The 15,803-nt window shown below is 39.4% G+C and overlaps 1 protein-coding gene across 1 annotated transcript in view; it reads right to left on the reverse strand.

The window, feature by feature from the left end:
• Positions 1 to 14,590, reverse strand: part of LAMA4 (laminin subunit alpha 4) — a 96,818-nt gene extending 82,228 nt beyond the window's left edge. Inside the window, exon 1 of the mRNA XM_021555532.4 lies at positions 14,106 to 14,590. Coding sequence (XP_021411207.2) covers positions 14,106 to 14,306 — 201 coding nt within the window. The 5' untranslated portion in view covers positions 14,307 to 14,590. The remainder of the gene's footprint in view (positions 1 to 14,105) is intronic.
• Positions 14,591 to 15,803: the final 1,213 nt, after the last annotated feature.

Consider the following 15,803-nt stretch of genomic DNA (forward strand, 5'->3'; position numbering starts at 1 on the left):
GAATCCATGTACATCCTGTCTTAAAACCACTCTGGGCAGGCACAAAATCTATGGCTTATCCTGCTTGGAAATCATTCACTACAAAACTGTCTTCTTTACCTTGGACAAATACACAAATATACTTCTGGTATTTCATTCGCCAAAAGATACTGAGGACAGCAATGTGACTTTCACATCTGCTTTTCAGCTTGGGGCATAATTGACTTTCAGTGCATTTAAACATAGATTTTAAAAATCCAGTCTTCCAGTTGTAGACTGATGGTCATTTGACCACTTCTTGCTCCCTGGGAGTAAACTAATAGACATCTCAAATTCCTCAGGTCAAAGATGTGTTATTCATAATCATAGGCACAAAGATTTAGTTCTTCTTCAGCCTGCTGAGAAACTTTATGCGAACAAAAAGAGCTGGATAATACTGCATCCCACTCTCCTGACCCTCCTGCCATTGGTGACCTGCAGAAGAAACCTCTCTCCATTTGCTGCGAAAATATAAAACCCATCAGATGAACAGAAAACACTGTGTGTAACTCCAGCTCCAGGCAGTGTCTGCCCCTGTTCTGGTGTGAAGCACACTCAGGAGCCCTGGGCCATCTTACACAGCAAACATGCACTTTATTGATCACAGAAAAGGTGCTTAACTGCTGGAGGTTAAATTTCAGGTTGAGAATTCAGCATGTGTAGTTTTTAGGAGTATCTTTTCATTACATGGGGTTTCAGAAGTGTGTGGGTACAAGGGGATGGACAAGGGTTAAGTGGGGGCAAAGGATATATACCTATATTTGCTCTGCAGGGCCCTGCTGCTGGCTGAGATGTGCTGGTTTTGGCCTTGGTCCCAGAGGACTGGATGGACTTGCATGTTCACTAGAAAACATGAACTTCATTTACTGCATAGGGTCAGCAGACAGGAAAACCTGCTCTCATTTCTCCCATTTCTGAAAGTGTAGGCAGCTCCTCTGAGTTCATCAGGGATTGAGTTTATCAGACTGATAAGGTGTGTATTAATTAGTGTGCGTTGGTGCTCTTCACACCTAGACTTTTCCATGATTTTGGATGAGGATCTCAGTGGTGCCAGCTCACCGGTTCTTGCTGAAATGCTTTGGGACAAAATATTGACTACAGCTGAGAAACACTGCTAAGAACATTTTGGGATGCATTTAAAGTTAGAACTATGCTGTTTTTATGTGCCCAGGATACAGTACGTATTTTACAAGTACATGTACAATATCTGAGCAGTGTGCATCAGCAGGTATTCCATCTTTCTAATTTGACCTAGCTAACCATGAAAGGCTGGCTCACCACTTTTCTTAACTAGGAGATAACAAATCACTGAACCCACCATGAGATGCTTCCAGATGCCTCTGCATGGTTCCTGATTCCTGTTTTCCAAAAGAGCAGGATTGCCAGAGATAACTGCATGAAATAGTGGTCGTAATATTATTTTCTGTTTTGAATGTTATTTGGCATTGCTCCTCTTCTTCACAGTTTTTGTTCTCATCTGTTTGACACGTGAACACCAGACTGTTCACAAGATCATCAGTAAAGTGAAATTAAAAAATGCAAATCAAAGCTCTGCATTTTTTCACATAATACCTGGTAAGAAAGAAGCTTGAGGTTGTGGTCTTTTTCCTCTCAACAGCTGAAATGGTTGACATAATAGATGGCTGTATTGAAACACTGATTTTTTATTGCTTCTTCAACAATGCCAGCTATGGCAGGGGATTGGTATTATATGATCTTTAAGGTTCCTTCAAACTCTTAACATTCCATGACTCTATGATCTGAGGAATCCTGAAGTGTATAACTCGGGGTAGAATTTGTCTAATTAAATTTTCTCTGCTTTATTGTGTTCTTGTTTTTTGAGACACAAGGGAGAAAGTATTTCTAGAAGGTGTCCTTGGCCTCTTTATATACAAGTACTTGATGACAGCTCTGATATTGTTCTGTCATTCATACTGCTGCCACATTTTTACAATAGTAACTATGTAGTTGCCAATCATCTGTTTATTAATTTTCTATAGACCTTGTTTTGAATTTGCCAAAGGAGAAAGAATACTTCTATGGACAGATATTCGTGCAGTTAACAATTTCCTCAGAAGCACAGTGAGTACTTGTAGCAGTGAGGGGTTTGATGCAGAGAGCATGTACCAATAAGTCTGTTTTTATGTTGTGAGGCATTGATTAAACACATGGCTTCTCTGTTTGTATTTATAGCTCACCCTAGCTTTTATTTATAGTTACCTTTTAGTCTTGTCTATATTATATGTCTCTCTTGTTGGCAACGAGGCTTGAATATCGTTTAAACAATCTTACAGTACATGCCAACCAGATGAGATGATTGTTCATTGGCCCTTCTTGGGGGAGGCCTCGGTGCTTCTCCTGGGCTATATCTATTAATGGAGCAACTGAACATTACACTGAAGGGTTTGGATCTCCACCTGCCTCCATTGGCTCCTACAGCCATTCTGTTGTTGCCTTGTCCACTATTCATGCTTGTGTCCTCCCTGTTCTGCTTTCCACTTGTCCTCCTACTCCTCTTCTCCTACCTTTGCTATCCTTGCCTATCCCCGTACCTGGTCTCAGCCACTTATCCACTTTATTACATATGCTTCACCTCTAATCTATGAACACCTCCACAGCAATAGTTTCATTATACTGTTTGAAATTAACATAACAAAAATATTCCCTCTCACTGAACATCAAAGAAACTCAATGCCTTTTTTCTATGCACGAGCTGCTCTCTCTAATTAAGTTCATAAGAATACTGGGATTCAAGAAAATACATTCTTCTGCTTATGTCTTGTGTGACAATGAACATTGGTCTTTAATTCAGTTTCTTGATCAGTAAAATGGAATAATGACCACAGCCATGCAGAATCACAGAATAGCTGAGGCTGGAAGGGACCTCTGGAAGTCGACTGGTCCAAGCAGGGCTGCCTAGAGCTGATTATCTGGGACTGTATCCAGAGGTACCCAGTGTAACCCGTGGCAGAGCACACAGCATAATCCCAGTGTCCCAGATGCACCCAGTGTACCCAGCAGTGACACTCCTCAGCAACTTCATGTCTTTTAAGAGAACTGCTCTGAAGCACCAGGAATACTGAACATCCCTATGTGACCAGACATTTTTGGTAGTTGTGTTTTGCTTGTTCCAGATGTCTGCAGAGAATGTAAAGCTGTTTCTGGACCCAAGACTTTTCTTAATGCAGTGCTGAAAGAATGTTTTTCACCTTCAGTTAAATGGCCATAGTTTGAAAACATTTTGATATGTAAACACCATTGCTTGGCATTGTGTTGCCTTCCCCATTTTTCCCCACCATGCTTTCTTAGGGTTAGACCTCACTCTTGTATTTGAGGATGACTTTTATGAGTGACCTGCAATAATTTACTGCCAGAGCTTACCAGATATATGAAAGGGATTTGTCAAAGAGTATAGAAAGAAAAAACTACAGTTCAGTGATAAAATTTCCCATGAAAGATTCAAACTAACTTTGTAAGTGAGCTTTTCAGCTATTTAAGGAAAATCTGGGGTTTTTTTTCATACAAGGAAGGAAACATGAATATGGAAAAATCTATTTGATATAGTTGTTTTTTTAAAATATCGTTGGCATTAGTTTCTGTTAAATCAATGATTAAAGCATTTTTCTCTTGTCAAAAAAACAAATTAAGAGCAGGAGCTATTATTCGAGGTACAAAGAACATTAATTCTGCTGGTAACTTCCCCTTTATCTGTCCTATTATTTTCTCTTAATTTATTCCATGCATCTTCCTAGACCAGATCTTTGCTATGTAGTTTTCCCAGCCACTGAGGTAAGCTTTAACTAATTTTAAAAATAAAATGGCCTGATAGTGCCATTTCACAGAGCTGTCATGCTTCACTCTAAGTTATCATTTGAAGAAATAAATGGACTTTAAATTCCCAGACCATGAGTAATAAATTCAAGATTGCCTTTGTACTTGAACATATAAATCTCTATGGAGTGACATTTCAGAAGGATCTTTGTCTTCCTCTGGAGAATGAAGCCCTCAGAAGTTAAAAACTGACCTGTTGGCCAGCAAGTTCTACCATCAAAGTAATCAGAGAGAGAGATAGACAGAAGTTCTGCTCTCCACCATGAGATACCCCAAAACGTGCAGGCAAAAGTGAACATCTGCTCTACAATTTTATTTATTATCTGTTGATTTTTTGCTAAATTTATCTGAGCTTTGAAGCCTTGCAAACTAGAGAATTAAAAACAAACACGCTTGTTCAGTAGCTTCCCCTAGGCCTCCAAGCTCTATTTATAATTTCTATAAGCCTTCATTACCTCTGGTCTACAGTATCAAATTCTTCTGAACAAGAAAGGTCACATTCTAACTATTATTACTGAAGAAATGAATTCAATGTGTGACATCACAGCTAGACAGTTAATTACTCCATTTAGTAGGACACTACAGCTGTTAGGGAACTGTCTGCATGCAAAAAGCCACTCAATAGTATTTACCATTTCAAAGGCAGAAGCTTCATGCAAATTAGTCATTTGCAATTTCAATTTTATTTTTAAAACTGTAAACATTCCTGAGAGGAGCATATTTTTTAGCTTAGTCTCCAATTCAATGTTTATGATAGTTTTATAATAAGCACCCTAGTGTAGTCCATTAAATCCCCATATTGTTCTTTTAAATTTCTGACATTGTTAACTGTGAAATATTTATTATTTCCAGTGTTCCACTGATGTTGTAAATTAGAAATTAACCTGAAGTTGGTGAAGAGATTTGGGCACAATGCTGTTAATCTTTTTTTATCCATTTATCTTGACAGGTATCTCAGTTCTAATTGCATTTAATGAGACTGCAAACTAACGTAATTATTAGAACTAAAGTAATTATTACACAAAATTTCTCTTTTGTTATTTAAATTACAAATATAAAAGCAAATTCTTTCCTGCTTCAATTGTCATTCAGTAGAGCCCTGTAATATTTTTGCATATTGTTATTTTTTAATGAAATTCTCATGAGATAGGTTTGATAAAAAACCTCAAAGAGTGTGTTTGCCATAGATTTGGGCAAATTAATGGAGTATTCTGGAAAAGTGATATGAAATGCTCATTAAATCTGCAGCAGTATATTTTTGTGAATCTGAGTAATTTGAATCTTCAGACACCAAAACAACAATAAATAAAGCAGTGACACCGGTTGTGAACATACAATCTTTTTCAGTAAATGAACTGCTTAATAAGTGGTGAAACAAATGAAGCATAATTTTCTGTTATTAGTGTCTTTTCTGTCATTCCCTGTGCACGGATATCAATATTGTTCCTTTTTGCCTGCATTCGCAGTGATGCTCCCACCTGGGAGCACAGGGCTGGTCTGGAGCCAGGCACACCGTGTCTGGCCAGTCTGCAGCTGCTAAAGAGTGCTGATGATTGAATTTAGTCTGGTTTTCCAACTGTTGCTGTCTTAAGCAGCAACTAAACACTAGAAGTTCTCCATCGTTTATATATACAGAGGGGTTGAGCCCTCCTCAGAATTTACTGGAAAAGTGGTTGCCTTAAAGGACACAGGACAAGACACTAACTTCATAAGTTTTAAACTTGAAAACTCCACTTGCTGACATATCCATGACAATTTGGATTATTTATATATTACCTGATGAGTTATCAACTCATCAGCCTCCAAAAGAGAAGTTTATTTTGTATGATAATAAAGGACAGGTTATGAAGCTGGTGGAAACTTTGTTCTCAAAGTTTTAGGTGCAAAGATCAGAGATCACTAAAACTAGCAGGGCTGAAAATAGTTACTACAATTCTTGATAAAATCTGGCTAGTAGGAAGACAGAGAAAAAATATTACCTTTATTTCTCCCTATGCATGGTAGAGCTAGCAGTCAGAGAGACAGTGAATATGGCTAATTGCACGAGGGGAAACCTCCAAACCAGTGAGCAAAGCAGAGAATGGCATGCAGGAAAAAAATGATAAGGAACCCTTTCCCACTGTCACTGTGTATTCTGATTCCTTGGGTGGGCTTAAGCATGCCTCCACTGCAGCAGTGACAGACTGATGGGGACTCCCGAAAAGAAGAAATAGCTGAAAGCCAGATGGCTTTATGCAGAACAACAACATTATATATTACCTTGACTAAGTAATTGTATTATATTTTTTTAAAATTTCCTGTGTTGAAAAAGTTTCCAGACTGTTATCCCCTTCCCAGTTCAAGTGGAAAACAAACTGCCATTCAGCAACAGAGATGGGGTTGGATCCAACATAAACATATCTCAGCTAGGCATTCTCCATAGAACTGCACAGTAATTTTTTCCATATACAGTGGGAAAGACAAAGCCTCTGCTTAAAAGGCATTCTCTAAAAAGGGGGAGGGCTAAAGTGTTTTAGCTGTCTGGAAGCTAGCTAAGAATCAGATATTAATACCAGTCTCTAATTTACTTATTAGTACTGCCACGGAGTGAAAAACTTACTTTTACAGATGCTTGCTGTTAGAAATAGAAAATCTGCACTTGAAAGGGTAGCTGGTTGATTTTCCTCTTTCAAAAAATGCCAAGTTTATTGAATTTACAGGAAAAGGGATAAACCTATGTTGTTTCCTCATTAACTACCATCCACCCAGTCCCCACTTCCATGAAATGTACATTCTGAGTCATTGAGTCTCTCAGATAAGTGAGACATAATCAGTTGACAAACTACAGTACTCCCTGAGAGATTTACAGATAGAGACAAAAATTTTCAAGGGATGAAAAAGTGGGCATTAAAGCAAGTACTAATATGCTTGTGGGACCCTATTAATACTGAGATGGTAAACCTCAAGCTTCAGTTTCCCTCTTCCCAGATTTCTAGTATTTCCTGGCTTGATTTTGCATCTCTTTGAAATGTTGGAATCGCAGCAGAGAAGAGCAGTGATATGGCTATTGCTGACCAAGGATAGCCTCTGCAGACTATCTTGTCATTGACTGGAAGTAGAGAGCCACAGAAAACCACAAACTTGCAAAGACTGAGCAGGGTATGCAAATTCCCCAACTTTATACCATGTCTAGACTTCCAATACCTGCCCACATCCCTCTGAATGAATGGATATGTGCCAGGTAGTGGCAAACCTTGCCAACCCTCAATGGGCCAGACTATGTTAGCCTTTCTGAGGCATGAAGGATTCTAATAGCCAGGGTAGGGAGGGTTATGTTATATTTTGTCCTGCCAGATTTTTTTTTTTTATTATTTTCTTTTTTTTGGATGCTGGATCTGGACAAATGCTTCCTTCCACAAAGTGCTTTTGAGGAAGGGTCCCTGGAGCTTGGAGTGGGGAGCATAGCATAAGGGAGTCACGACTGGCAGGCTCTCTGTGGCTCTCCATGGGCTACCATCTAGGCTCAAAGGTGGAAAACCACAGTAGGAAACCCTAGGACATACTGACATTGCATTAGCCTCGGCAGAAAATCTGCTAATCTCTCTCCACTTGGAAGGTCTTTCATAAAAGAGTAAAAAATGCATTGTAGGGTGGTAACTGGGCGGTAACACAGCTCAGAAAGTATCTGGTTTACGGGCTGGTTCTATGTAGCTACTTTTCCTGTAGCTACACTGGCAGCAAAGGTCAAAGATTGAATGAGCTAATTTGAATCCATTTTGTTGGGTAGGCAGAGTCAAACAGTGGTTCTGAGTATTACAGTTTTAGTTAAAAAGTCTGTTTTTACAGAACATATTGAAAGTTGTTCTTCCAGATGGAGTATTTTTTTTTTTTTGTAATTATTAAATTATGTTTCAAATTAATTGAGGTGTGCCAGTTCCTCTCATACTCCCTGGCTTCCATATGTCATGACTGAACACATCATAGTTGTTCTTACAGTCTTGTAAAGTTGGAATAGTAATTTCTAAAATATTTTTAACAGTCCTCTTTAATTCTTTGACTCTTGAATGCTGTGGGTTTTTCTCTGTTTCTTGCTGGCTTGTCACAAGAAAAGAAAAAGGAGTTCTAGTATTCATAAAGTATTTATTGCAAGGAAATAAGTATATAAAGAATTGCAAAATACAGCTAAACAGGAATGACAAAGCCAGATCATATTTACTGTATTTTAGTCAATCTGTTTTCATTGTCAAATACACACTTTATGTATTCTGAGTGATAGGAAAATATCTTTGAGATTTTAATGGCAAAGAATTAAATTTCAGAAACTTTGGAGCTCTAACAGCTTTGTGTACAATGCTATTCAGCAATTGTTGAATCTTGCATTAGGATGCATAACCCAAACATCCCCTCCTCATGGTGGTGTGTGAAAATGGATTGGGATCAGATCCAAACATTCAAGAGGACCAATTAAAATATAAAACACAAAGAGTCTATATTTTGGTGTTTGAAATCTAAGTCCAGGAGCAAATTGTAAATTATCAGTGGCTGCTTATATGTTACTCGGAAAGCTTATATGTTACTCAGAAACTAGACCTCTTTTACACAGCTCTGGAACACTAGAAGCTTTAATTGTTATCAGTATAAATCAGGCCAAATTTTCCTTCAGAAAGCAATTCTTTCATTGCTTCTCATGCCCCCTGGAAAAACTGGACTTTTAATTCCTTCCTTTCTTCCCATGTTGTGAATAAGAGTGGGCATAAAAGGCTTTTTATTGGTTTTCACAGCCCAGAGTGAGCTTTAGGTCACTTTGCTAGTACTTGCCCAAAACTTTGTGGGAATACACTCAGTGGAGTTTAAATTTTGTTTTCTGGTGATTATTTTATACATCTTCTTGAAACGGAGAAAACTTCCAACTATGCATCTGCTCTGTCTTGTGCTTCCATTTGCTTTAGCTTCCTATGATTCAAAAGGTTTGGAGACTGGTGGCACTACTCCAAGCAGCTGATTTTCATTAAAGTTTTGATGAGAAACTTAAGTTGGAATCACAAACATCTGCAGTAAAACTTCCTCCCCACTAATAGATGTTTCTCAGAACATAACTTGGTATCAGAAAAAAACAGCAGTTAGAAATTCAAATTTCCCATTATAGGAGTTAACCTAACATAACCTCAAGGGTCTGAAGTGAATTGATTTAAAGATCTGCTTTTTAAAAGTGTATGCAGTTCACATTAGCTTTAAAGAATATAAAGGTTCCTGTCAAGCTAAAATGCTTTTTGGCTCACACCTCAGGATTAGGTCTTCTGCGGCTTCTTGTAGTACTAGCTTGTTTTGAACAGATTGATTCTACAAGCAGGGATCAAATTGTGGTTTCGTTCAACAGTTTGCAAGATTTTCTGTTCCAACCATTTAGGGGGAAAGGAGTGAAGACAATTTGGTGATATTTTGAGTCTTTGTTAACAAGTGGCTGGGACTTATGGTTGCTGTCAGTTTATATATTTAATGTGAGCCATTTTAGAGAGGTAAGTTTGTCACAAGTCCCATGCTAATAATTGCTTATCACTTTAGAGATAGGCAAGCTGCTGATAAAAGTTAGGTGGGAAAAAATGATTGTCAAACATGTCATTTTAACACACAAGTTCCATCAGATGATTTCTGCCTCTTACTTTCTCTTACAGTAAATGACTAATTTTGAATTGACTGTGATAATTGTTTCCTTTAAAGGACTTTTGCCTCTCTGCCTTTCCCCTGAGCCAAAAACACTGATGCTGAAAAGAGTTTTCCTCTTCTATCTATCCAACAATATCATACCTTCCTTCAGTCTGGGAATTGGATTCCTGCCCTGTCCCAACTTCTTTTTTTTTTCTTTACTCTTAAGACTCTTGATTATCTCATTCTTGCTCTAATTTTTTCCTCTCCTTTGTCTTGCTGCTTTAGTTTACTTCCTTTCCCACTATTTACTTCACTTCTTCTTTCCATGGAGGACATTTGAGATTATCTTTTTTTGGCTTGGCAGATGTCTCCACAGAATGTCTGTCTTCTGTTTCTTCTCCTAATCCTTCCCACACTCATCTCCTATTCTGGTCTCTGGCCTCTTGTAAGTCCTTTACATCAGAATGAAATTAATATTTTACTGGATGTCACCTTACATTCATTTTATATTAAGAAGAGTGACAACTAAGTGTCACAGAGAATCATTTGTGATACTCTAGTATTCGAAGTCTTGTACCATGTTTTACTCTCACTTTAGGCTCTTTGAGGAACTTTCTTCCTAATGGGGAACAAAATCTACACCTATATAATTAAAACCATTATATCAGAGAAATTTACAGACATAAATGTTGACAGTGGCAGGCTTCAGACTCAAATGGTAATGTATGACCTGCCTCTCCGTTTAGAGGCATGTGTTTGACAGTGGGCCATAACTGTTCTCAGAACTTCTGGTTTTCAGTTTTACCGTTGTGCCTCACCAAACCTGGAAGTGTCCCACCATTCCCTTTCCTTCTGCTATGTCCAAGCTAGTGAGTGGAATATAAAATAACCATCTCTGATGTTAGCCACTTCCTTATCTGTTTTCATTTGCTATCTGCCTCTTTTAAGTATTTACTTCCATTTCTCACAAATTTTCCTTACAAAATATTTTAATCTATCCTTGTTTGGAAAAAACAGTCTCATAATCTCCAAACTGCTGTTGGGTTGCACTGATAAGCTGGATCCAGTGCTCTGCATTCACTCTTTTTCTCTCTGTCTCCCCATAGACATCAAGATTCAGGACTGTAACATCTCCCCACCTCCCCTTATTATCTTCATGAGCCAAGGAACTTAATTTTCCTAAATAGCACAAAAGTACTCTGAGTACTTAAGAGTGCTTTTCATATTCATCTGCCTCTTCATGGACAAACCAACACAGCTGAATAAAATCTCCAGTGCTTAATCACTTATGAAAATAAAATTTTTAACTAACTTAGTTTCAACATAGTCATATTCAGTTTCCAATTGTTCCATATACCAATACCTTAATTTATTAGACTAATAAGCCTATTTTTTTTCTTCTGTGTGTAATTACACAGTAAATTCGAATTTTTTTCTTAACCTCTCTCTGAGTTGGCAAATTGGATTGCATACTCTCTCAGCTATCTTCAATTTCCTAATACTGTAATCCTTCTCAATATACCTTTCTGAATAATTTTAATCAATTTATAAACAATTTTTTTTTTTTAAACAAGAGGCAGATAACTTATTCCATGGTGATCACTGATAATGCTCCTTATGTAGGGAACACAACATTTCATGGTGTGGAATCTAGTCCAGTTAAACATCTACTTTAGCTGATTCATAAAGCTGTCCTGAAGCAAGCATCCAACAAAGTCTTTCAAGAGGAAGAGACTTCTTTGATTCTTTCCAGGGAACACCTCTAGGAATTAGAGGTTTAAAAAAATCTGCTGTCTGCACTACTGTATGGGGAATTTGGATTTGTACATGAAGACAGCCCATGATTCTGATTGAAACATCTAGGAACAATTTATATGCCTAATTTAGGTGGTCTAGATTACAGAATGACTAAGAATGAGGGCACCAAGGTAGCTGACATTGCCTGAAGTCCAACTCAGACCCATGGTACTCTCTTGTGCATGGACACAGCATATCAGCATCGCATTAAGAATGTAGTTACTTCTCTTCTCTTGAAAGGTTTTCATCCTAATTTTGGGGAAAAAAAAAGGCAAAGCTCCTCATTAACTTTAATTCTGTTTTTTTAAACCCCTTCTCCCAGTTTCTCTTAGCTTAGGGTTGCCACACATGGTAAAGGAAGAGGATTGGAAAGCTGAGAAACATTCACTGATACATATTTACATTAACTGAAATCTCCTGTTTTTCTATAGGTTCATAATATCAAACTCTTACCAGGATTTAAGATCATCCCACCATTTACATCCTGGAAACACCCACTGGCGTGTTCCACGTTGCAGCTGACTGTCACCACAGACCACAATGAAGCCCCATCTGTGGCTTTGTAACTCTGCCATAAGAAACTGCCCCCTTTGTATAATTTGGCACTATTTGACATGACTAACAGCCTCTGTCTGCTCCGGGGAGCTGTAGGCCTGAGTCAATATTTAGACGAAGGAGCTGAATCAAACCGCGCTGTGTAAGGGAGTTTACTCTGCGGTTCGCTGTGAGCTGTGGGTTAAGCACTTGTGTTTCTAAAGAGGCTAATTCAAACCTACTGGGATAACCCTGTTCCTGAGGCTGAGGAAGGGGAGGTGAGCTGTGGGAGGAAGAAGCTCTTTAAGGACCAAAAGTAACATTCCTTCCTCAGATGAGAGACTACCAAAGTGTCACTCTCCGTCCCCTACATAAACCTCCAGGCTTAAAGCCTGTTCCTCAAATCCTGTTACCAACCACACACATGGATCAATGAGCAGGTTCTCACTCTTACAGAGCCATTTGTCCTATCCCCAAAAAAACATCCTACTGGGCCTCCTTGGAAATTGCCACGGAGGTGGCAATTTTCAGGTGCTGAAATATGCAGCTAGCAAGGGGTCCCAAAGTCCCTGCTTCTTCCTCATGAAACCATAGCATTCTGCAGCCAAGGGCCTTGGCTGATGATACCAAGCACAGTCATCCAGTTGGAATACGGGATTCAGAGTCTCAGTGCTGCCATTGCATAGGTTTAAGTAAACTACCAGAGGCAACATCAGTTATTATATAACATCTATTATGTTGGCCTGAGCAAAAATTTAGAAAGGATTGAAATAGTTGAAGGAAATTAAAGTGTCATTCCCCTGCAGTGTCCAATATATCCCACAGTGCTTTCCCAAGGTAAAATCTAATATATTTGCATGAAGAAATGTGAACTGTGTCTTTGGGAAAACCATACTATACTATCATAACAAGAAAGACTAAAAATCACTTATGCTCATTATCCCATGAAAAGCAGCTACAAAACCCATCCAGCTCTTAAGTCAGGCATTTAATTGAGGGACTTTCCATGTTGTAAGCAACAGGTGGCAATGCAGCTTCTTGGGGCTGATCCGAGGCCAGAGAAGAAAATCTGTACATCCTACACCATGAAGCCTGTCCAAAAACTTGGATGGCTCCTGAGAGTCCTTATGCTGAGCAATGCGGAGTTCAACCTTCAGTTTTCTCACACAGGTCATGTTTCAGGCGAACTCTCTGGCAGGGTGGGAGGCGTTTCCTGAGGCTGTCCAGCTGCTTGGAGCAGGGGAATGAGCTCTGTCCTGCCCTGCAGCAGTAGCCCTGGATATCTGAAGGCTTTATGCATTTATTTCTATGGCTGTTAATTCTGGCAAGTGGAGGATAGTTGGAAAATCAGCCATGTGATATTGGAAATTTCGATCTTGATATTGTCACAGTGACACAGCTGTGCTAATCTCACCTCATTTTTGGATGTTATGCTAGAAGAACTACTCTTTTCCTTCCCATGACCTTATGGAACTCAATTACCCTTCTACTTTGTATCTACCATGCATGAGATATTACTGTGCTGTGTCCACCGTTCCACTTCCAAACTTACCCCACCCCCCGTGTATGCTGGAGTAATTTATTATTTCCTCAAGACATATTTTTGAGTAGCCCATTCCTGATGCAGTGTTGCTAAAATAAAGAGTATAAATCAACCCCAAAATAACAGGGGAAATTTTTCCATTGTCAAATTGCTTCTCAGATCTCTCAATAATCTCAACCACATAATTTTTGGAACTTGAAATCTCTGTAGGTGTGTTCTCTGCAGGCAGTTTCCTAGATGCATTTGATTTATCATCCCCTGCTTTCACTGTGAAAACAAACTTCAGATTTTGGAGGTGGATGGCATTTAGAAGCAAAAGCACAAACTTTTACAGGACAGAGTTTGCCATCAAAAAATAGACTTGTTCGGGAAATTTCAGTGAATTACAATTGCAGGAATTACAAAGCAAGCAGAAAAGTGTTGTGACAATTAACTCTTGTAAAATAGCTCTGTTTAGACAGGCCTGTTTAGCTATGTTGGCAGGAAAGGCAGAGACACGCTAAGCCAGCTTCACTGCAAAGTACAGCAGCTGTCTGCTCACAGCAGGCAGGACATGTGTACATTTTGAAGTCTGAACTGTATCTTTCCAGTCCCGAAATGCAATGTCTCAGACCACCTCCCCCCTCACCCCCAAATCCTCCTATATTGCTTTAAGGCTCAAATGATTAAGCTAACATTTACCATATGGGATCTTTGACACAGACAGGTGAAAACAGAAAATTGCAAACACTAGAGAGAGAGAAGGGAATTACTGTACCTCAGCAAAAGGCACCCAACTTCCAGTAGCTACTGCCTGCTGCTGCCCTCTGATAACAGTGGCTTCTTGCGTGCTGACCGCTGAGCTACCTTCAATGTCAAACTGAAAAACGCTTCCCTCACTGGAGGCTGTGCTGGAGGAGAAGCATCTCAAAAAGAAAAATACAGGAGAAACGAGGGGCCAGGCGGAGATCAAAGCCATTTCCTCCCCTTACATCCAACAGTGGTCTTCTAGCGTCTCAGTAATTGTTTACCCTCTTCTGCAATCAGCCCCCCTTGGTTTAGTGGTGCCTCAGTTATTTTAACTTTCTTTCAGCATTCAGTTTCCAGATGTGGCACTTCAAGGCAGTCTAACCGGATCCTGATTTAAAAGAGGGAAAAAAAAGAAAAAAGAAAAAAAGAGGAAAAAACAAGAAAAAAAAATGAAAAGAAGGGGAGAAAATGCTTTTGCTGCCTCCCTCGTTCTCTCTCCGTGCCTGTGGCTCCTCTTTTTCCCCAGAGGCTCGAGCACAATAACATACAGATGGGCAGTGCTTAAGCAGAGAGTGTCAAACAGAGATTGTATTCCAGGAAAGCACCGCTAACTCTCCAACCACCTTATCTCCCCCTGTCAGGATACAGACTGACACTCCGTTCAGTGCTCTGGCTTCCTTCACATGTTCACATCATTCCTTCTTTTACCTTTCGTGTGGAGACCCTCCCACTCAAACTTTACTGTTCAGAAAGTGAGGTCACCCTTTCCTCCCTTTCCATGCCAACCCCCCACAACTCCATACGACTGCTCCAAACAAATCATTGACTCTCCTGACTGTTTATTTTTTAACATTCTCCAGTTTATTCAGCAGAAGGCAGAAATGTGCCAAATTTATTAAATAGAAACCCGCTAGACTAGCCATTCCTTATGTCTTGGGGGAGGGGAGGCTGTGGGCGGGAGGAGGAGGAGGAAGAGGAGGAGGGAGACAGCCTGGCTGTGACATGGGCTAATAGGGCTAAGTGGTTTCTCTAACATGCTTCATTCAGCTCCTTTCCCTCAAGCCCAGTTCTCAGCTTCTCGCCGGCTTGTGAAAAAGAAATCGTTCACTGTGATTTTGGAAAATGACTTCATTCTTCAGACTCATGAACTTTTATTTACAAAGACCATCTTGTATTCCTTTTTCAAGAGATGCTTTGTGAGGCCCTGGTAACAAGGCTTGCAGTGTGTATGTGAAAGTGAGCTGAATATGTTGCCCACAGTTCACTTCATTTTGTGACTACAATCTCAAAAAGACAAGACAGTAATCCTTGCTACGTTTTGTGACTACAATCTCAAAAAGACAAGACAGTAATCCTTGCTAGGTTTTGGGATGAAGTCGGGGTATAGTTATACTAATGTGCACTGCTCCAGCCAAGAGGTCAGCACCCTGTCCATCAGTGGTCCTGAATGCAGGGAGTGGTAGCACCACTGGCCAAATCAGGATTCTTTCTTAAATCTTCACAGAAATTGGCTTACCAGGCTTTATTTTGAGAGTGGATTCCTTCTTTTTCCCTTCCTTTGCCCTTACGTTCTGGTTGAAGGTATTATTGACCAAGGAAGCAGCCAATAGAGATTTAAGGCTAAAATGAAGACTTTTAGTGATCTGTTAACTTCCATACATGTGTAGGCACAGTTTTGGACCCATGAATGTTGTACAGAGGGACATAAGGATGTTCACTGTGAAGA

This window comes from Lonchura striata, chromosome 3, assembly GCF_050655825.1.
Source record: "Lonchura striata isolate lonStrDom1 chromosome 3, ASM5065582v1, whole genome shotgun sequence".
NCBI lineage: Eukaryota > Metazoa > Chordata > Aves > Passeriformes > Estrildidae > Lonchura > Lonchura striata.